Here is a 24,249-nt window from a genome sequence, read left to right on the forward strand (position 1 = left end):
TGCATTTAAAACTAATTGTTTCAGGGTATCGCCTAAAGAATTTGGGGGCAGGGGGAGCTGAAAGTGGACTGTATATAGGCTACATAGGCTCGGAGAAAAAGTCAGAGACTATCAGATCCACAGCTCTTTTCCTACAGGTCCAAAAGTATAAATGGATAAAATGATACTAGGCTGAAAACGATTTAGAGAACAGGATCTGGATGCTTCTATTTTACAACGATGAGGCAGCTTTAAAATAGAGAAGCATCTACAATTTTGCTCTGAAGCAAACTAGTATTAGGGGAATCATTGTTGTTCAAAAGTATTTTTGAGATGTCACTGCACATTTTTAAAAGCAATTTTTCTAAAAGGAAAGCTGTCACGTTTTGGATTTTCCCCTTCTCTCTTTGCCCTCCCCCGAACTCCAATCCTCCAAATGGCTAAGCCGCATAGCTGAAAGGATTTTGCTCATTTTTTCCAAAACACTTCACATCTGGGCAGTCGCCAACCATGGAAAGTTTCAAGTAAATGTAACATTTGGGAGAAGGACAAGCTCGTCTGGGGCTGCCCTCGCGGGTCCGCGGCCCTCAGAGGCGTCGCCACACGCCCTTACCGGATAGCCGGGGGCCAGCGGCAAGCTTGGACAACCGAGCTCCGATGGCCAGGCCAGCCTCCAGCCACTGATGGCCAAGCCCACTGTTGGCCGGCCCCTGGGCTGCAGGGGCTCTTACCCATCAGTTGCCCAAACAGTTTGAGGTCCCAGAGTCGAGGAGCCTATCCGTTTTGAAAAGGACGAGACCACTGGCCCCCAGTTTCTATCTGTGGCAGCCTCGGTCCTGACCAGGCCAGAGAGAAGGGGCTACTCTGGAGACCTGCCTGCCTCTCCAGCCTCATATGTCAGTTTGATTCCACGCCCCGCCCCTCCCCCTCCGAACCTCCCCCCCCCCCCACCCCCGCCGCCCGTCAGCCGCCTGACACTCCGCGCACCAGGCGCCGAGAGAAATTTGACTGCACCAGTCACCAATCATAAGCGAGGTCGAGGATCTGAGCCAATCGGACCTGGCGGAGGGAGCAGGCCGTCGGCGTCCTCCCGCCTCCTGGAGGGTGCGCGCGGAATGTCTCGGGCCCGCCCCTGCGCCTCAGCCTCAGTGCGGAGCCCTACGCGGTGGGAGGAGAAGCGGTAGCCAGCAGTCTGAGAAGCAGCGGTAGCGGGCATTCTGAGGAGCAGCAGCAGCGGCGGCGGCGGCTGTGGGAGCCGGAACCACACCCACGTCTCTGCCCCTGTCCTCTTTTTGCCCTCTGGCCGCCGCGCCGGAGCCCGCATTCTCGGAAAAGAGCGGCCGCCCACGTCCCGAGCATCCTCCCCTGTTGAGCGGACGCTGACGGACCCGGCGGTATGATGCGACTCCGAGGCTCGGCGATGCTGCGGGACCTGTTCTTGCGCCCTCCCGCTGCCGGCTGCGCGGTTCTGATGCGGGCGCAGCCCCTCGTCACCCTGTGCCGGCGACCCCTGGGCGGGGGACGAACGGGCCAGGTGGCCGCCGCGCGGCTCTACCCGTGGTGGGGCGGGGGCGGCCGGTCGGCGGGGCCCCTCGCGAGGGGCCTGTCCAGCTCGCCCTCGGAGATCCTACAGGAGCTGGGCAAGGGGGGCACGCAGCAGCAGCAGCAGCAGCAGCCGCCGCCGCAGCCTGGGGCGTCGCCGCCCGCAGTCCCGCAGGCGCCCGGCCCCAAGGACGGCCCGGGGGAGACGGACGCGTTCTCCAACAACGAGGGCAAGGAGCTGGTGCCTTCAGGCGAAAAGTGAGTGTCTACTCGAGGCGCAGAAGGCTTCGTCCCGCCTGGGTCCCGGGCCCGGGAGGGGCCTCCGGTGGGGCGGGATGGGAGCGGAGGTTCGAGAAAGAGAAAGAAAGAGATGCCGGGCGGCCTGCGCCTTCTGCGCCATGTGATTAGGCCCGGCCCCGCCCGCGCCGCTCGCTGGGCCCTTACTTCCCTTCCCAGCCGCCGGGTGGAGCTGCCAAGGGTCCGGAGGACCCCTTTGGTGCCCCCCTCCCCTGACCCCCGTGCTGGAGCTGTGGCTGCGTGTCTGTCCTACGCCGCGCGTGCTCAGCGCCCCGGCTCCGGGCTGCAGTGCCTGGCCGCCCGCCCAACCCTTGGCGGTGATGCCACACGAACATCTCCAAGTGACATTTAGGAGTCTGGCGATGGGCAAAGCCTGTGCCTTTCTGACTCCTTCTTTCTCTGGGCTCGAGTTTCCTCTCTGCGTATCCCTCCTTCGATCTCTGCCACCATCTCTTGAGAAGCCTAGTGTAGCAGAATATTCTTAACATTTCTAAAGTGGCTTCTTAAGGCTTGTGTAGAGCCATCTGGGGCACCGGAAATAACGTTTCCGCAATGAGATTAGGAGGAAAAGGGTCATGTGGCCTAGAAGACGGGGCACGCAGTACAGACCACCTGTTTGCACTGGGGGCCAACCAGCTTTGGCCCGTCTTGACATCTTACATGAGATGGGCGAGTTTTTGAAAATACATGTGAAAATAGCCAGGATTGAATGTGACTGGTAAAATGCTAACTCTGAAAACGAATTAAGTAGCTTTTGTGGTTTAAATGAATTGTGATAGGGTGGTAACTCACCTATTGTGCACAGCAATTTAATCTTTAAACAAAATTGGGGTTTTTTTCTACGCAGTACGTGAGGCAGTTTCCTGGATATTTTGTCTTGAGTTAATATAAATGGACACAGAGCTTTTTTTCCCACTGTAGGTAAATATTTACCTGTTTTCTTTATATCTTACTGTTTTTCTGACTTTGTGCTGACCCTATGTGATTTGTTTTTTGCTCCTGTTCTTATATTGCTGTCTTAAGTCAAACTGAAAGTGCCATTCTTCTGCTTTAAATCTCAGACCTGGCTTAATGTTTCCTGTAATTGAAATGGGCACCATCCTAAAACATTCGAACTAAAATTGTTTTCCCAGACTGAAAAATGTTACTTCAAAAAAAATCGCTTGGTGATGGGCCACATTTGTGATATTCTGTGATAAGGATTTTGCGCCCTTATGATTATGGGCAAGTCATTGAACATCCTCAGTTGAATGACCCAAATGTGGTCACGTTCTGAAAAGCTAGACTTTTGTCAAATCTCTGCATCTTTAATGTTTTTTGGAGACTAGAATTGTGTTTATTTGGTACTCACTTTACTTTTCTGAATTACCAGGCATGTAACTAGTGTAAGTACGGATGTCCAGAGTTACAGAATTGAAAGAAGAATGTGGGTTGTTCGATGGGAACGGCTTTCTCTAGAAAATGTCTTCCATTCTGTCTCTTCAATAGCTCTAGTGTCCCTCTTGTTTTCCCCTTTTGTGAGAAAATTGAGCTTTTGTGATTTACATGTTTTCCAGAAGCTTGTACCGCCATTGCCTTTGAAATAAATCATTTCTTAGCAGTAATTTTGGAACACTTACTTTGTCTAATGCTTATTGACAATTCTACATAAAAATGTCCCTTCCTGTTCCTCCTAGCCCCCGAAGAAAAGCAGTCTACTGAGGGACTCATTCAAGAATATTTGCTCAGATGTCCTGGGAGTTTGAAGAGCCAATAAGATAACCTTGTTTACTGTATAGTTCAAAAGAGTCTGTTTTTGACACCAAAGTTTGGAGTAATAGCTAGATAAGTTTAGTAGCAATCCAAGTATATGATAAACCTGAGAGCTTTCAATCAAGGATTTCAAGAGTGAACCCCAGCTATCTCCTATTTACAGATGAAGTGAAGATTACTGGTCTCAATGATTGTGAAAACAATTTTAATCAGTTTAAAGATTCTGTTTCTTGACTGATCTGGTTTCAAAATGTAGTTTCCTTCCCTTGACTTCATCCATTTTGCCTTTATGAGGTAAACATTTCTCTTATTCTGTGAGGTAAGGTTTCAGTTGATGCTTCCTTTCTTACACTCAGCTTCCAAAGTATAGATCATCCCTCAGTCAGCAAGTCACCTGGGATGCCAGCACTCACTCAGGATTCTGCCAGTTTCTGTAGAGGATTATTAAAAGAAATACCCATGTGAAAAATAAAATGAGTTTAACATTTGTTATGTATAATTCTTCATTTTAAAAATTACATCATTTATTGTAAAACCTTACAAGGACATTAGCCTTTGAATTTTAGGCTCAAATGAAAATTTTTTGTTTGGTTTCTGGAAAAAATTTATGTGAAACTGTGTGATATTAACTGTTTACCCTTTTGCCTTGCTTACCAGTAAGCTCAGAGTGAATTTAATTCTTAACCAGAGTAATTTTATTAGTTCACATGGCTGGGATATTTGCTTTTCCTCCTTTCCTTGGTCTTATATTTTATTATCCATGCAATGTTATATTCTGGAAGGAGGTAGAATGTGAGTTATCTTTTTTCATAGTCAAATTCTGAACCATTGTCATCCAAGGCTATGCTATCTCTGTCAACAACTTCAATTCTGATCAAGGTTAAGATTTTACTACTGCCCTAAGTATGTTACAGGAAAATGTAATGATCTCTGCTCAGTTTTCCCTGCAGTGCTCTTATTTAATTTTGTTAGTATTATTCCATCATTTTGGAAACCGCTTGACACAACTCTTGACTTTTTAAATTGTTCTCTTTTTCTGTGGCTTTTTTTGCTTTGCTCACTGGGTATAAATCCTGAGGCTGTAAGGCCTCTGCTTTCCCCCCACTTGTCTGCCTTCTCAGCAGCATATCCTCTAATCTTTGTGTAGGTAATAGTTCATTTTTCATCCAAGCTTTGGCTTCCCAGGTGGCCCAGTGGTAGAGAATCCACCTGCCAAGTAGGAGCCCCGGGTTTGATCCCTGGGTAAGGAAGAGGCCCTGGAGAAGAAAGTGGCAACCCACTCCAGTATTCTTGCCTGGGAAACCCCATGGGTAGAGGATCCTGGCAGGCTATAGTCCATAGGGTCACAAAGAGTCATACGCAACTTAGCGACCAAACAACAGTTTGATGACTTCAGATTTAAAATCTTCACCATATATCTGTTCTTTTGTCTCATTTCAACCTATTTTGCATGTTGTTTCAAGATTAATTACAGAGTTATAATCAAAATACCACTGCTTCCAGAAAACCAGTAATGGATTGGGATGCACATTATATCAAACAATGCTATGTAGCATTTGAGGTTTTTGATTAACTTTTATTTTATGCCAATGCTTGCCCAACATGAACATTTTTATCATACTGTCTTCTCTGTCAAGAATGCCATACTTCATTTCTGCAAAATGTAGATGTGTATATTCTGTCTTAGTGAAGGATCTCTGGGAAGGTTTAGCGGGTGGAGAAGAGGGAAAGTGTTTTAAAGTTACTTTTTGTTTGGGCATTATGTTATTTGATTAGAAAAAGAGAAGGATAATTCTGGGAAAGTGTCAGTAGGTGTATGCCCTTTAGAAAATAGGTAATGCATACAGGGTACAATATCAAAAGTACTCCATTAAAACAAAATCATTTTCCCCCTATCAGATTGATAGATGTTAAATTGAGTGATGGAAAGGGTATGGGAAATAGGAACTCTTTACATTGCTGGTGGAAGTATAAATTCACCTATCTTGGAGGGCAGTTTGGTAGTAATCTATTAAAAGCTGCACATCTTTGATGAAGTAATGCTGTTTGCTCAACTGTATAATTAAAAATATATTAAAAGTGAAAGTGAAAACATGATTTCAGTTAGCTTCAAATAGTATGATTTTGTTTTTGTAGTTCATATTTATTCTTAATAAATGGTAGCAGGAAAAGAATCATTACCTCATATTTTGTACGAATTGAATTTCAAAGTAGATTAAGTACTTAAGCATTTCAGCAATGTTGAATTAGGTTTAGTATATAGAATAGTACTGATGATGAAGTTGAAGCAATGTTGGCATCCCATTCAGGTAATATATTGTTAAATAGAAAGACAGAACCTCTGTTTAAATAGGGGACAAATTCTGTTATGATCCTTTAATCATTGCTTTTAATTTGTAAAAGTGAACATATTTATAATTCATTTAAATTGAAATCAAGATTGAAAATATATTTAATTCAGTCCCTGGGTCGGGAAGATTCCCCGGAGGAGGGTGGGCAACCCGCTCCAGTGTTCTTGCCTGGGAAATCCTATGGACAGAGAAGCCTGGCAGACTACAGTCCATGGGGTCACCAAGAGTTGGACATGACTGAGCTACTAATAATTTACAATACAAACTTAAAAACCCTCGTTCATAAAGAAAATATATTTAATTTTGGGTGTGGGACTTTGCAGTGAACCTTTCATTTTATTTGTGATTTGCTAAATATTTTTTCTAGATTACAGTTATCAGTGAGTTGTAGTTTTGTTTGAATGCCCAACCATAACGTACATGTTAAAATTTTTTGTGGTCTAATGTTTACTTTAAACCACATGCATCTATTTAGCTGTTGATAATACCGGGACATAGTTTGTAATAAACTGCATGCTCTTAATTAATAATATTTAGATGTCATTCACTGAAGGAGTTTAGTCTCCTTGAGTTTAGCTTCTTGTTTCTAGGCTTTATATTTTTTATAAAGTCTGCCTACCTAAAAATCAACTAACTTAGGGAGTTAGTCTTTTTTGGTGAAGACATTTGTATGTAGGGAAAAGTGGTGGTGGTGGGAAGTAGACACAATTTTAGTCTGAAAAAGATCAGGGTCACCTTGAAGAGAAATTTGTTGAAGATATATGTGGGTGTCTTCAAGTTTAAAAAAAAAATCAGTAAAAAAACGGCACTACTTCCTTCTTGTGATTTTGAAGTGCAGAAAAATTATAACTGTAGAAACCGAAAGTCTGCCTGTAGGATTTGCATTCTTTAAGCACCTCAGTCTTCAAATTCTTTATAAACCAAGGAGTTGCCTGCATGTGCCATTTCACCATTGAGTCATTTGATACTAAGAGGAATGTTTAAAGCCAAATGAAGTAACTCTTTTTATAAATAAATATCTAACTGTAGATTTCTCTAAGTAAGGTAAATAGTTTTCAGATAGAGATGCTGTTACTATGATTTTATCCTGGAATCTACTCTGGTGTAAATTACTTTGGTTGTGAAACACAGGTGCATAGAACCGAGAACGTCCCTTGGTGATTTTTAAACTTTAGAAAAATTTCATATTTGTACCTTTTTAGGAGTCCAGGTTAACAAAACTGAGGTGTAGATAGATTTTTCGCTAATATTTTTGGCACAATATTATGCTTAGAGAAAAGTGGGGAAAAACTTGTGTTCCATAGAAGTGGAATGGTTAAGTAAATTATGGCACATGCACATGAGAGTTTATTATTCAGTCATTTAACATGAATACAGATACTTTTTAGGAATATAGGAAAATATAATGTTAAGTCAAAAGTTATAATACAAAATTTTCTATGCAATTTGATGTCAAGTCATCTTAAGCTTTTAAAAAATGCTTAGAAAAAATAGTAGAAATAAGCCAAAACGATGTTAGCAGTTGTTGGTTTGTGAGAACAGACATTTTTCCTGCCTCCATATAGTTAACTTTTAAGATTTCTCATTATGATAACTTCTAATCAGAGAAAGCATTTTAAGTTTGTGAATCTCTACCCTGCTCTCCTGGTTTGCTATCCTGATATCCTTTTTTCTAGTATATATAACAGTATTATCGATTGAAAAATGTTCTGAAGAAGATTGTGAATGGGTTTGTAAAGCTCCTATTATCGGCATTATCCAGTTGTATTCTCTTTTATCCTCAAACATCAAAGTTTTAAATTTCTTAACTGTTTTAGGTGTAAGTCTCATAAAATGTTGCCTGTTTTTCTGCCATATTAAAACATTGTAATGAATAGAGTTTAACATTTCTTAGGTTCACTAGAAGGGGCTATTACTATACTGTGCTAAAATACAGTGATGCTCCAAGGCAAGTGTGGCAAACTTTCTCTCAAATAGTGTATATTTTTGGCTTCACAAGCTACCTGGTCTTATTAAAGGTATTCAAAGCATCTGTTGTAGCAAAGAAGGCATAGACAGTAGATTTGAGTAGGCATGGCTTTCTTGCAGTAAACCTTTATTTACAAAAACTGGTGTCCCTTACGGTAGTTTGCTGTTAGTAGTGCTTACACTGAACTGTATTTATTTGTGTAAGATTTTTCTCTAATACCCTGGTTTTAGTTAGAATGGTTTGTTCTTCTGTGGATTATTGTTATTAGTTGCTACATTTTGTTCTTGGCCTCCCTGTCTCCAGTTCAGCTATTTTCCCTCATTCTCACCTTCTATATCCAATTCCCCTTACCTTTTCTTAAAAAAATGGGGTAAAATTAATGTAACATAAAATGTACTGTTTTGACTGTTTTTAAATGTACAGTTTCATGGCATTAGGTACTCCCATTACTTTTTTAAAGAACCTAGATAATTAAGCTTTATATGTAAAATGTATCTAAATCCTTTATGTCTACATTATGTAGTCCTGAGTGAGTAAAAGTTTATGATTTTTAGTATAGGAACTTAGGAGGAAATTTATAGGAATATAATTTACAGGAATTTTGAGTAGCTCAAAAACTGAGAATTAGAGTTGGAAGTGATTTTAAAGACATCTATTTCCACCTCATTTTACATAGGTTATAAACTGGCTATAGTTATTAAATGACCTAACCAAGGTCATACAATGTTAGGACTTACTTTGTTTTTTCTTCCAGTATTAGGAGATTAATATAACGCTTTATAAGTTTTTAGGTTTAGTATTGAAAGAGACCTTAAAAAGCCATCTCCCCAGCTGACATTTTTTCCCTTCTGTTATACTTGCTACAGGTTGTTATCCATCTGTTTGAATACTCATTGATAAGAGAATTTATTACCTTTGAAGGCAGCACATACCATTTTCAGAGTTATTTTGTTTTTCTTATGTGTAGCTGAAATCAGCCTTTTGTTAACTTTAACCTATATATTTTAGTTATTTTGAGGAAGTCATCTCTTGTGTGGTATTAGGGTAATTTCAGTGATAGAATTCACATATCTGTATTTTTACAACTAGAATGACTTGTTAACAGATACTTCCAACCATGGTTGGAAGAACAAACAGAGCTGGACATGTGGGACTTGATCTGCCCAGGTCCTCACTCTCACATTGAAGTCAAGCAGATTGTACCCTTGGGTTAGACTCATGAAGTTGTACATGTGGACACTTTGTCATCAGCTGATGTAGACAGCCTGGCCACTTCTCACATAAAGCTCACTTTTGTGTTTCTTACTTTGACTTGCTTTTGAATAAATTTAAATAAAGTCCAGCTAAAACAGCTGCCTCATCTCATTCTTGCTTTGTATTTTACAAGATGCAGTTTTAACAAGAATAACAATTTGGTCATCTAAAGTAAGTCGTTTCCCTGTTAGCATTTTGGTTTGAAATTCTTCAATAGGTAAGGAATCTCACCTTTCTTTATTTTGAATAAACTCCAGGTATTCCTCCTAAAATGGAGTGTAACAACTCAGCACAGCTGGTGTGGCATAGCAGAAAGAGTCTGGGATTAGGAACCAAGTACTGACTTCTGGGACTAAATCTGGTCCACCCACTTGAGTTGTGTGACATTGGCCATATTACTTGACTTTCTCTGTAATTTGGGGACAGTTTACCCACTTTGCTTTATCACTTGGAGTTTTAAGATGAAAGAATAGAAAGTCCTTTTAAAGTAAAGCTTTAAAAAAATTTTTCTTTAAATTCTCTAATACTTAGCCTTGGGGAGAAATGATTTAGAGGTATCACTTTATCAGACTTAATGGTATATGATCAGCCACTCTGATTTCAGCTTTCAACCTCACAGTTTCAATCTGCCAGTTTACTGGTGTTATGGATGTTTATATTAATCAGATCACTCTAAAATCAAAATGATAAACTGATTTAAAAACAGCTCTAAGTATTTTTTTTCAGATAATTGTTTTAAAATGAAGCTACAAGTAAAAACACCGAAGCATTCTTTTTATTCTATTAGTAGGCATCTTTTTTTTTTTTTTTTACTTAGTTGAAGTTTTTTATTATCTAGTAGGTTTACTATACTCTATTATACATTTGAGTTATATGGAGTTGACAAAAAAGATATTACCCCAGCCTTTATAGTTTGGAAAGGTCAAGTAATATGAAACATTATTTAACAAAATAAGACAAAGTAAGTTGTTTTCCATTTTTTTCCCCTCTCGTTTTGAGTTCATTTTCCTTCTTTGATTTGATAATGGAGTTTTTTTACTTAGAAACTTTTGATAGCATAGATAGTACATAGCCAATTTATAAACTAAATATCAGACTAAGGAGTTTTAATTGTACTTTTGTATTGAGAAACTGGTTGACCAGTAGTCAGAGACAGTGTGGCTTCCTGTTTGCAGAATTGGTAAATTTCTAAATTTCTTGATCAGTCAGGCAGTCAGTTCAGTCGCTCAGTCGTGTCCGACTCTTTGCGACCCCATGAATTGCAGCATGCCAGGCTTCCCTGTCCATCACCATATCCCAGAGTTCACTCAAACTCATGTCCATCGAGTCAGTGATGCCATCCAGCCATCTCATCCTCTGTCGTCCCCTTCTCCTCCTGCCCCCAATCCCTCCCACCATCAGAGTCTTTTCCAGTGAGTCAACTCTTCGCATGAGGTGGCCAAAGTACTGGAGTTTCAGCTTTAGCATCAGTCCTGCCAAAAAACACCTAGGACTGATCTTCTTTAGAATGGACTGGTTGGATCTCCTTGCAGTCCAAGGGACTCTCAAGAGTCTTCTCCAACACCACAGTTCAAAAGCATCAATTCTTCGGCGCTCAGCCTTCTTCACAGTCCAACACTCACATCCATACATGACCATTGGAAAAACCATAGCCTTGACTAGATGGACCTTTGTTGGCAAAGTAATGTCTCTCCTTTTTAATATGTGCTCTAGGTTGGTCATAACTTTCCTTCCAAGGAGTAAGCATCTTTTAATTTCATGGCTACAATCGCCATCTGCAGTGATTTTGGAGCCCCAAAAAATAAAGTCTGACACTTGTTTCCACTGTTTCCCTATCTATTTCCCATGAAGTGATGGGACCAGATGCCATGATCTTTGTTTTCAGAATGTTGAGCTTTAAGCCAACTTTTTCACTCTCCTCTTCACTTTCCTCAAGAGGCTTTTTAGTTCCTCTTCACTTTCTGTCATTAGGGTGGTGTCATCTGCGTATCTTGAGGTTATTGATATTTCTCCCGGCAATCTTGATTCCAGCTTGTGCTTCTTCCAGCCCAGCGTTTCTCATGATCTACTCTCCATATAAATTAAATAAGCAGGGTGACAATATACAGCCTTGACTTACTCCTTTCCCTATTTGGAACCAGTCTGTTGTTCCATGTCCAGTTCTAACTGTTGCTTCCTGACCTGCATATAGGTTTCTCAAGAGGCAGGTCAGGTGGACTGGTATTCCCATCTCTTGAAGAATTTTCCACAGTTTATTTTGATCCACACAGTCAAAGGCTTTGGCATAGTCAATAAAGCAGAAATAGGTGTTTTTCTGGAACTCTCTTGCTTTTTCCATGATCCAGCGGATGTTGGCAATTTGATCTCTGGTTGTTCTGCCTGTTCTAAAACCAGCTTGAACATCTGGAAGTTCACGGTTCACGTATTGCTGAAGCCTGGCTTGGAGAATTTTGAGCATTCTTTTGCATTGCCTTTCTTTGGGATTGGAATGAAAACTGACCTTTTCCAGTCCTGTGGCCACTGCTGAGTTTACCAAATTTACTGGTATATTGAGTGCAGCACTTTCACAGCATCGTCTTTCAGGATTTGAAATAGCTCAACTGGAATACCATCACCTCCACTAGCTTTATTCGTAGTGATGCTTCCTAAGGCCCACTTGACTTCACATTCCAAGATGTCTGGCTCTAGATGAGTGATCACACCATTGTGATTATCTTGGTCATGAAGATCTTTATTGTACAGTTCTTCTGTGTATTCTTGCCACCTCTTCTTAATCTCTTCTGCTTCTGTTAGGTCCATACCATTTCTGTAAAGAGCAATATTGCATAGGAATGTTGGGTCCATGAATCAAGGCGAATTGGAAGTGGTTAAACAAGAGATGGCAAGAATGAACGTCGACATTCTAGGAATCAGTGAACTAAAATGGACTGGAATGGGTGAATTTAACTCAAATGACCATTATATCTACTACTGTGGGCAGGAATCCCTTAGAAGAAATGGTGTAGCCATCATGGTCAACGAAAGAGTCCAAAATGCAGTACTTGGATGCAGTCTCAAAAACGACAGAATGATCTGTTTGTTTTCAAGGCAAACCATTCAATATCACAGTAATTCAAGTCTGTGCCCCGACCATTAATGCTGAAGAAGCTGAAGTTGAACGGTCCTATGAAGACCTACAAGACCTTTTAGAACTAACACCCAGAAAAGATGTCCTTTTCATTATAGGGGACTGGAACGCAAAAGTAGGAAGTCAAGAAACACCTAGGGTAACAGGCAAATTTGGCCTTGGAATACGGAATGAAGCAAGGCAAAGACTAATAGAGTTTTGCCAAGAAAATGCACTGGTCATAGCAAACACCCTCTTCCAACAACACAAGAGAAGACTCTACACATGGACATCACCAGATGGTCAACACTGAAATCAGATTGATTATATTCTTTGCAGCCAAAGATGGAGAAGCTCTATACAGTCAGCAAAAACAAGACCAGGAGCTGACTGTGGCTCAGATCATGAACTCCTTATTGACAAATTCAGGCTTAAATTGAAGAAAGTAGGGAAAACCACTAGACCATTCAGGTATGAATGACCTAAATCAAATCCCTTGTTATACAGTGGAAGTGAGAAATAGATTTAAGGGACTAGAACTGATAGACAGAGTGCCTGATGAACTATGGAAGGAGGTTTGTGACACTGTACAGGAGACAGTGTCAAGACCATCCCCATAGAAAAGAAATGCAAAAAAGCAAAATGGCTGTCTGGAGAGGCCTTACAAATAGCTGTGAAAAGAAGAGAAGTGAAAAGCAAAGGAGAGAAGGAAAGATATAAGCATCTGAATGCAGAGTTCCAAAGAATAGCAAGGAGAGAGAAGAAAGCCTTCCTCAGCAATCAATGCAAAGAAAGAGAGGGAAAGAACAGAATGGGAAAGACTAGAGATCTCTTCAAGAAAATTAGAGATACCAAAGAAACATTTCAGGCAAAGATGGGCTCAATAAAGGACAGAAATTTTTGGTAGTCTCCTCATTTATTGGTTGATTTATATATAACTCTCAGCCCTGAAAATTAGGTATTTTAACAGCTCGTGGGTAGAAACAGGCACCCTAATTCATATATCCTATGCTCTGGCTATTTGCTGTTCTTTGTAAATACCTAGTGAATGTTTACTTTCATTGCTGTGGTCATTCTGTTTCCTTTGCTGATAGTCCTCTTCTGTTGCCATATTTCCAGCTCCTACCCATCTTTTAAGTCTAGCTCAAATTCCATCCTCCCCCGAAACTACTTTATTAGTTCATAGTGAATAATTTTCCAGTGATTGGATCCCATTGTTTGTTTCTTGTAATTCCTCATTATGTATGTCTTCTCCTTCCTTTTTAGATTGTAAGTAGGGACTAGTATAATGCTGTACATGTTATAAATGCCAGTTAAATACATGGGATTTTTCTTTTTTTTTTTTTTTAAAGAAATTTCTATGTTTTAGGCAGATATTTTGAGAAGGTAAACTAGGAGAAGGAAGGGGTAAAAGAAGGAACAAAATGATGGTGAAAAGATCTTAAAGGCAAAAATTAAAAGGGACAATAGGGAGAATAAAAGGGAAGAATTTTAAAAGTACAAAACAAGCACTTCTTTGAATTTGCACATCTTCTATGTATACCCATTTTAGTTGTTGAGTGTTATAACTATTTCATGTTGGTGAAAAATCATAAAGGCAAAAGTCAAAAAGGAAATGAGGGAGAATAAAAGGGAAAATTTTTTAAAGTATAAAAAAAGAACTTTTCTTGGAATTTGAACATCTGTGTATACCCATTTTAGTTGCTGAGTGTTGTAACTATTTCATGTTCTTTCCCCCTACAGAATCTGAGGGCTTATCACCAGTTGTTGGTACTATAATTTGAAAACCTGTTCAGTTCAGTTCACTTGCTCAGTCGTGTTCGACTCTGGGCGACCCCATGAATCGCAGCACGCCAGGCCTCCCCGTCCATCGTCAACTCCTGGAGTTTACCCATACTCATGTCCATCGAGTCGGTGATGCCATTCAACCATCTTATCCTCTGTCGTCCCCTTCTCCTGCCCCTAGTCCCTCCCAGCATCAGAGCCTTTTCCAATGAGTCAACTCTTTGCATGAGGTGGCCAAAGTATTGGAGTTTCAACTTTAGTTAGCATCAGTCCTTCCAATGAACACCTAGGACTGATCTTTAGGATAGACTGGTTGGATCTCCTTGCAGTCCAAGGGACTCTCAAGAGTCTTCTCCAACACCACAGTTCAAAAGCATCAATTCTTCAGCACTCAGCTTTCTTCACAGTCCAACTCTCACATCCATACATGACCATTGGAAAAACCATAGCCTTGACTAGATGGACCTTTGTTGGCAAACTAATGTCTTTGCTTTTGAATATGCTATCAAGGTTGGTCATAACTTTCCTTCCAAGGAGTAAGCATCTTTTAAATTTCATGGCTGCAGTCACCATCTGCAGTGATTTTGGAGCCCCCCAAAATAAAGTCTGACACTGTTTCCACTGTTTCCCCATCTATTTCCCATGAAGTGATGGGACCAGATGCCATGATCTTCGTTTTCTGAATGTTGAGCTTTAAGCCAACATTTTCACCCTCCTCTTTCATTTTCATCAAGAGTCTTTTTAGTTCCTCTTCACTTTCTGTCGTAAGGGTGGTATCATCTGCATGTCTGAGGTTATTGATATTTCTCCTGGCAATTTAGATTCCAGTTTATGCTTATTCCAGTCCAGCATTTCTTATGATGTAATCTGCATGTAAATTAAATAAGCAGGGTGACAGTATATGTAGTCTTGGCATACTCCTGTTATGATCTATTTTTTTTGGTCATTAAAACTTAAGCACTTCTCAAAAATACCCTAGTTACTATATATTCCAAAAACTACAGTTTTTAGCATTTGAGTTTCAGTGGTGAAGTATAATATCATTAAGCAGTGCCACAAAATGGTATTAAATTTGGGGAAAGAAAGTGTTAGTTGCTCAGTTGTGTCTGACACTGCAACCTCATGAACTGTAGCTCACCAGGCTTCTCTGTCCTTGCAATTCTTCATGCAGGAATACTGGAGTGGATAGCCATTCCCTTCTCCAAGGGATTTTCCTGACCCAGGGATTCAACCTGGGTGTCCTGCATTGCAGGCAGGCCCTTTACCATCTGAGCCACCAGGGAATCCTGGGGAAAGAAGGGGGGTGGGGGGGAGGTAATAATATCAGGAAAGGTCTTTGGGGTAATTTATGTGTAGTTGAAAGTTTGGGGAGAACCATTGCATTTGTTCCCCAGACTATTCAAGTAAATTCATTTTCAGATCAGAGTCTGAGCTTTTAAATGCTCAGATTGGTAGATTTTTTTAAAAATCAATTTTGAACTCTTATACATTTATATTTATTATTTATTTTTTGAGCATAGTATTCTAGGGATGACTTAAATATCTCTCCAATGGATAACAATTACTCTCTTGTCCAAAAGTAAGTAAATATTTAGCCTTTTATGTTAGCTGTGGCAATAAACATGGTCATTTTAAATTCTTTGCCCTATCTACCATAAGCTAAAGAACTGTATATTTTATGTTACTTACATAGCTTTTAGGCAAAGCAAATACCATTTACTGGTGTTGTAAATACATGGAAAGCTTATTCTGCAGTTTTTTAAAGTGATAACTACCACTATCTGAAGTTTACTTAACAAACCATTTTCTGTAAATAATTGGTATGTTATTTTCCACTGATTGTTTTTGACAGCTGGCTCAATTTTTCTTTAAATATTAAGTCATCAGTACTGTTGAATGCTGCTTAATGGTTTTAGATCAGGATTGAAGATCTAGAAAAATCATACCTTATAACAGTAATTACTAGCTAGTAGGTTTGAGAGCCAGCAAAACTGTAGAGGCATATATTTTGGACTCTGAATTCAGAGGAACAAGGTTTCTAAATATATCTCTACCACTGTGCAGTCTTGGAAAGTTTGTTGACCTGTCTGAGCCTCTGAGAAATGGGGACAGAGTCAGCCTGGTGTTTTTTTTTTTTTTATGGTTTAACAGTAAATATATTGAGCATCCACTGTGTACCAGGAACCATACTTTATTTTGCATAATAGTATTTTTTGTCATCATTGTAGGGATTGAACTAGAATGCATGTAAAACAGCTAATCAGAATACTTAACAAAAGTTATCCATAATTTTTAACTCTTATAATTAAAATATCCCAAATATATTTTAAAAATTTCTCTAAGAGCCAAGATTGTTTTAAGGAGTAATTATATATCCAGGATATATGTTTAAATTACAATAATCCTATATGTTATTTTTTTTAAAACATTGGCATGAAATTCTTGTACTTTAGGGTTGACTTGAAAAACAAGAAGCTGGTATGATAGCTTTGAAAACAGTATAAGTGACATTAATGCCAACATTAGTGTTTCTTTGAGGAGAAATTTTATATGTGCATGTGTAAATGTACGTACACTGTGAGCCGACGCTGTATTCTGTTGTATTTTAAAATAGAAATATATGGACCACTCTCTAATTTTCTGTTTCTTGAAATAAAGGTAAAGCCCTTTCCAGACATTTTATATACATATACATACAAATACATGCATATATTTGTACCTTTGATTTTAATAAATAGTGATGGGTGGGGAGGGGATTGGTCTACCCTAGATCTATAATTCTTATCCCTATAATACATATGACAGTCATGAATGTTCAGAATATTAAGCTGTGTTCATTTCAGTTTCAGAGCTCCCCAAAAGAAAATATTTATAGGTTCATTATAGTTTTATCTCAAAACTTTGCAATGAATAGGAAAAAATTTTTTCTCGATTAATTTGGTTAATCATAGCATCTTATACCCGGAGAAGGCAATGGCACCCCACTCCAGTACTCTTGCCTGGAAAATCCCATGGACAGAGGAGCCTGGTAGGCTGCAGTCCATGGGGTCGCTAAGAGTTGGACACGACTGAGCGACTTCACTTTCACTTTTCACTTTCATGCGTTGGAGAAGGAAATGGCAACCCACTCCACAGTGTTCTTGCTTGAAGAATCCCAGGGATGGTGGACCCTGATGGGCTGCCGTCTACGAGGTCGCACACAGTCGGACACAACTGAAGCAACACAGCAGCAGCATCTTATACCAGTTTATTAGTTAATTAAGATTTTAATATATTTTTTATGGTAACATTTATTCTAACAGTCTTTATGATTTGTGGCATTTGATGTGTATATGTAAGCCTAGGTCACTTTAGAAATAGTCACTACAACTATTGACAATTGAGTACTTTCTGCCAAGCAGGGCACTGAGGGTATTGAATGTGTTAAGTCAACTCACATCTCTCTTTCTCAAATGAGGAAACTGAATCACAGAAAAGTTAGTTTACCCAAGGTGACTTGACTAGTAAATATTACAGCTTGAGAACTTGTACACTAATCTTTTCTTAATTACTCTGTTCCTCAGATTTTACAATCAGGTTAATTATTTGAACTATATCTTTATATAACTGTTTATAACAAATATATGACTATAATATATGTGTTATATTCAAGGATTCCGTCAAAGCTCAGTCAGTAACAAATCTGCCTGCAATGTAGGAGACCTGGGTTCACTTCCTGGGTCTGGAAGATTCCTGGAGAAGGAAATGACAAACCAGTGTTCTTGCCTGGGAAATCCCATGAACAGAGGAGCCTGGCAGGCTTTAGTACATAGAGTTGCAAAAAATCAGACACAATTTAGCAACTAAACCACAACCATGTTTTACATATGTATGCTGCTGCTGCTAAGTCTCTTCAGTCGTGTCCGACTCTGTGCGACCCCGTGGAATCCCGTCCCTGGGATTCTCCAGGCAAGAACACTGGAGTGGGTTGCCAGTTCCTTCTCCAGTGCATGAAAGTGAAAAGTAAAGTGAAGTCACTCAATCGTGTCCGACTTCGCGACCCTGTGAACTGCAGCCTGCCAGGCTCGTCCATCCATGGGATTTTCCAGGCAAGAGTACTGGAGTGAGTCACCATTGCCTTCTCTGTTACATATGTATAATCATCCTATAAAAAAACAATGATAACAGAATGAAATATTGACTCTTACCTGAACATTTTCTAGGCTTTATTGGGTGATTGTATATTAGGCTGTATAGGAAGAAATCACCATAACAGATGATTTAGGATTACAAAATATCTGTGTAAATTAATGAACATGTTTTAAACGTGCTTCTCAATGTGGTTTCAGTAATATTGTTTGATTTTGGTAAATCGGTATTTATTAATATGATAGTAGGTCTTGAGGGATCGATCAACTGTAATCTGCTTCATTGATTATTTTTAAATGGTGTAGCTAAAATCTACTTGAAAGTTCACATAAGAGTTAATTTTGTGTTTTTTTTTTCTCTTTAGTAAAATAAAACAGGGTCTGTTACCTAGTTTGGAAGATTTGCTGTTCTATACAATTGCAGAAGGACAAGAGAAAATACCTGTTCATAAATTTATTACAGTAAGTTTTTACATTTTTCTATCCTAACTTTTAAAAATCAGTAATATGAATCAATATATGGTGATATTGCAATGTAGTTTTAAAGTCATCTGACATGTAGATTCTGACTGACACTATTTCTCTTATTTTCAAATTTTCATCATGCTCATTTCAAGGTAATCAATGAAAGGAAATGAAAGAAACAATGAAAAACTTTTCCAGAAAGAGGGTAATAGTGACACTAAAATGCCATATATATATACATTCAGGTCTTGGGTAGAAGTTTTTAAATACAGGAATTAAAAACTTGTAGTTGGAATAAGCATATACATTATTTGCACTATGTATTTACAGACTCTTATTTTTTTAAAAACAGGCACTCAAATCTACAGGATTGCGAACGTCTGATCCCAGGTTGAAAGAGTGTATGGATATGTTAAGATTAACTCTTCAAACAACATCAGATGGTGTCATGCTAGACAAAGATCTTTTTAAAAAGTAAAAATTTCTGCCAAACCATTAATGGTCATTTGCTATGCTATGTGGTGTTTTTTTCTTTTAAAACAAAATTGCATCTTTGAAAGCCAGTGCTTCCTGTGTAATTGAAAAAAGGGGAGGGCATTTATAAACATCAGTTGCTTAGAACAACTTTGTGCACATTAAAGTTCTATAATATACTGGGGCTAAGAGTATACCTTGAAACTGTTCTGAGGAAATGTAGCCATGGATGTTTCCAATTAATAATACCTGGAGATTGCATTCAGTTTGAATGGAACACACTCTGTCCTGTTTAAATTGATCTCTTATTCATCTGCATATCTTGCAGCCTTTCTCAGCATGGTCTCTGTTTCTTTTCTACAAGTTGATTTAGATGACATCATAAAATGGGAAGGCAGCCTGCATTCATTAGGTTTACATGTCTCCATTGTCTGCTTCTCTCTCTGCAGCAAACATAGGCTTACTGCATAGGCTTTTTTTTTTTTCAGAATATCTAAAAACTTAATGCTAACTTTGGACATTAATGCCTTGATTTGCTTGAATGAGAATATTTTTATTTTCCTATATTTGCCAATCTTTATTTTCTTTAATGTGTTCCTACTAGTTTGATTGCTTAATAATTTGATAGACAAGTTTGTCATGCAACTCGAGGAAGTATATGGTATTTTACAACTAAACTTGAGTGAGAACTAAAATAAAACTGTAAACACTACTGTTAAACCTTGGCTTTTTCCTGACTATAGGCTTAGGTTGAAAAGAATTCCAGCATCTACCTTGAAAGTTTATTTGTATGTATGTATTTTTATATATTTTTTATTTCATTGTCTTTTGGGGGCTAGATGATTTGTTCTAGATATCTGCTGAAGTATCCTAGAATATTAAGTCATCTGAAGGTATAAGTATTTAACTGAGATCCTTCCAAGTGTCTTGGCATACCATGAAGCAGTGAGTGCTGCCAATTTTAGATCTCTGTCTTTTCACCACATGGTTCTTGATGCTATTAACTCTGCTGACCTTATAAAATGTAGATTTTAGGTTCATGTTGGAATTGATGTTAGGAATTTTGGGTCTTCTGAACCTGTTCTTTGTGAAGGGAAGGAAATAATTTCTAGTTAGCTGTATTTTTGCAGTAAGATTATTTTATTTTTAGTGATCATGAACTCTGTGCAGAGTGCCTTCTGGGGAGTTATTTCGGTATATCTGAAAATAAAGTTGTCAGACTTGATTCAAAGACATGGTATATAGGTATATTGATTGTGGGTATGAGGAATTGCTTTGAATTCCTACATGAAAACAGTATTTTATATCTTTTCAGTACTGGTTAAGGTTTTTTTGTGCTTCATAAACATACTATTGTGTTTAAAGATGAAATTTGAAAAAGTAATTCAAATACACTGAGCAAACAGAAAAGCATAGAATTTTCTACTATATTAAAAATAACAATTAGCGTTATTTTAAACACTAATCCAATTAAAGAAAAAACCTGATGATTGTAATATAGGCAGTTCCCAACTTGACAGATGCTTAGTAGTCTATGTGAGCAGGAGTGGAAAAGTTTATGTCTATAGGCATATGATTTCTCTTTTCATTCCTAGAATGAGATTCAAAACCTCTGACCGCTAACCTTTTCAGGTCACCTGGAAAGGTGATTGCTTCAGAGAAGTATTTTCTCTGTTTTCAGAATAAGTTTTCTAGTTAGTGTTGCCAGAAATAAACTATCTCAGTTTCATGCAACTGGAAAAGCAGATGTTACAATGGAATTCATTTTCCCAGAGAAGTTATTTATAAAGAAAGATGAAAAGGTTTGGTTGAAGTCAATGTGTTGACATTTTACCTAAAATACCTTGTTGGTTAATATATATATTCAGCCTTTGAGGCTAATCTGAGAAGCATGTAGAATTTTTCTTTAAATGGGAAAATAAGTTCTATGCATACTTTTTGGGGCATAGTCTGTTTGAAAGTTGGATACTGCCTGTACCTATCTAGATACTCAATTGATTGATTTTAATGCTAATAGTCTTAGTAGAAGTAGAAAATTTGTGTTGAAAAGGAGTACTTTATTTATTCATGTATTTTTAGCCATGTAAGTATTAGAAGTATTATCATGTGTGATCATAATTTTTTTTATCATCTTGTTTTGGAGGAAATGAGTGGTAGTCTTTGTATTTATTTGATTTTTCTTTGAAAATTCTTATCCACTATGTTATTTTACTAATGAGAAATTATATTTGAAATATTCTATAAAACAGATGTGCATAACAGTTGTTAATCATAAACATTTAAGTTAAAAGGGAAAGTAAAATTATTTTTACCAGTTTAGGATGAGAAAACTGAACAAAGAAAGCATGAGAAAGATGTCACTTGTTGAAAATCATAAAACACTTACTCTTCATTCTACTTTATATGACTTCTGATTTTCTAGTTAGATTCATGACATCCATATTAAAATAACTCCCAAGAAAAAATTACAGATTGGAATGCTCCTCATCATGCAGCTAGACACTCTTCTGAGTGATATTGCCTTGACTGGCCACAGTAATTCACCAGTGAAGGCTATTAGCACGGCTTTACCAGCACCTTCTCATAGAGTAAAAAAAAAAAAAATCCAAGTTTCACTGACAGTACAGTTTTTGTATAAAACCTCCTTTTAAAAATGCTGATTAATTTTGAATAGGTAAATAGTAGTAAGGTTAATAATTTTATTTGTTTTGACAGTCCTTATATTTTCTCTCATGCAACAAGTTCTTGAAAGAAGGAGGATGTAGATTTTACTTGATACAGAATAGCCATTTAAGATCAGGAATTTTCTGATCTTAAAGTTTTTTCTTTTAAGAAATGTCTTATATATTACTTGTAACTCTCATGTGCAAGTTGAATTACGGTTTGATGCATATTAAATATAAAGTCAGTGACAAAACTCAATATTAGGTAACATTGAAACTATCATAAAATTTATTGGTTTATTGAAGTAAATCTTATCTCTTGGATGTCAGTTATTTCTACATGTATAGCTTAATAATGGAAATTAGGATTATAACTTTTTCATGTTGTAATTAAAGCATGTGTTTATCACTGAAAATAACCTATTTTATTTTAAATCAGTGTTTAATTTTATGTTGATCAAGTGAGTATATATTCTGGATTTTTGTTGATAGTTAAAATGTGATATCTGGCTTTTAATTCTAATTTGCTATTTCATTTAGAACATCTGAATTCAGATACTGAGATAAAAACTTATCATTTACCATGGACTGAAAAATTGAGAGTGTCTATTTTCCAGCTCTCCTTTTATAGTTAGTGCATGTATTTACTTGCAGGTTACACAGAGTTTTCTTATCTGTAAAATGGGGAAATTACCTTCTTAAAGGGTTCATCTTTTGAGGGTTAAACAGGATAAATAGTACTGAAGCTTAGTACTTTTTAGTCTGTTACGGGCTTAGTCTTAGTTGGTATAACGGCTTGATGCTCAAGTCTACAGTGTCTTCCTTTATCGATTAAGTGTTCTATTTTTGAGCTTCTGAGACTCACTTAAGATGAACTTAGAGTATATGGTTGCTATTAACCTATTTATAAAACTCTTCTTTAGGGTTATATTAATTGATTTTCTAGCTTAAACTCTTTTAAAACAAAGCAGAATATTGATTCAAATTATTAGATTTCATGCTTTGCCATCCACATGGTTTACCATATCATTTAAACAGTTTTTAACAGTGAAACATTTTTATTCTACAGTGTGTTACACATCTTAACAGTGCATAGAATAATGTAAATATTTTTGGTGATTCAAGTAATATAAAATTATACTATTATACATATTTTTTAAAGTTAAACATTATTTTTGCAAGCATTTAAATAAGTATTTTATGTTAGAGACAAATCTGACTAAACAAAGTTTTTAGCTTAGAAATGCAACATTTTCATAATTAATTTATAGAAAATATGTTAAAATACGGAATGTTTAGTTTTTTGTGAAGTTTTTTCTTAAGGGACATATGTCTGAGGTTATTTCATGGAAAAAATAAAAAGGATCTCAGCTATATATTAAAGTCTGATTTTTGTTAACCAGATGTCATGCTGAACGCTTATCATATCTGGTAGGTGAAAAAGTCTTGTTTTTAGATGGCCTTAGTACTTAACCTGGTGGAATGCTCTGTTGTTTTAGTCTTTGATGCAGTTTTTAGGCTATCTAATTTATTTCTTTAATTTGTTCAACAGCTTACAAGCAGCTACATGAAAGGGTGCTTGGAGGAAAGAAAATAATGTACAAAGAGTATAATTTCTAGAATTTGTTTAAAATGTTGAATTTCTTTATTGTTTGAGTATTTTCCTAATATTGTTATTATTAGCAAGTACTAATTTTTTCTTATATTCCACAGATGTGTTCAAAGCAACATTGTTTTGTTGACACAAGCCTTTAGAAGAAAGTTTGTCATTCCTGACTTTATGTCTTTTACTTCACATATCGATGAATTATATGAGAGTGCTAAAAAGCAGTCTGGAGGAAAGGTAATGTTTTTGACGTGAATATTTTCCTAAACCAATAATTGAATAAGTTTAGCTAAACATGAGGTGTAGAGACTAAAATTACGTGGTTTTGTGTTTTGCTAAGTAAGAAATTTAAGTGAAGCCACTGGATTAAGTTCATTTAGAGTAACAGAAGTAAACAGAAGTTTAAATTGCTCAGTTTGTCTGACTCCTAGCAATCCAATGGACTGTAGCCCGCCAGGCTCCTCTGTCTGTGGGATTCTCAGGCAAGAATACTGGAGTGGGTAGCCATTTCCTTCTCCAGGGGATCTTCTGACTCAGGGATTGAACCAAGTCTCCTGAATTGCAGGCAGATTTTTTACTGTCTGAACCACCAGGGAAGCTTAGTGCTTTTGTATTTTTTTTTAAGTGCTTTTAAAATATTTCAAATATTATGGTTGTTATTTTCATTAAAAAGAAATCTTTTTGATTTTCAAATGATTAAGGTGACCTTTATATTTTTAATTAATTAAAAAATAACTTCCTGGGAATTTCTGTAGGTATGATAGCCTCAAATGTTAAATAAAATGTTTACAGTTTTTAAAATCCTCTATATAATATAAGGGCTATTTTATTTATTCTCGATATTGAAAGTTTTTAGATTATGAAACCCTATTATCATGA

The 24,249-nt window shown here is 37.6% G+C and overlaps 1 protein-coding gene across 1 annotated transcript in view; it reads left to right on the top strand.

Annotated features, from left to right (window-relative positions):
* The first annotated feature begins 1,371 nt into the window (after positions 1–1,371).
* Positions 1,372–24,249, top strand: part of GLS (glutaminase) — an 87,450-nt gene continuing 64,572 nt past the window's right edge. Inside the window, exons 1-4 of the mRNA XM_052659462.1 lie at positions 1,372–1,779; positions 18,528–18,624; positions 18,980–19,101; positions 23,478–23,607. Coding sequence (XP_052515422.1) covers positions 1,376–1,779; positions 18,528–18,624; positions 18,980–19,101; positions 23,478–23,607 — 753 coding nt within the window. The 5' untranslated portion in view covers positions 1,372–1,375. The remainder of the gene's footprint in view (positions 1,780–18,527; positions 18,625–18,979; positions 19,102–23,477; positions 23,608–24,249) is intronic.

This window comes from Budorcas taxicolor, chromosome 2, assembly GCF_023091745.1.
Source record: "Budorcas taxicolor isolate Tak-1 chromosome 2, Takin1.1, whole genome shotgun sequence".
Taxonomy (NCBI): Eukaryota; Metazoa; Chordata; class Mammalia; order Artiodactyla; family Bovidae; genus Budorcas; species Budorcas taxicolor.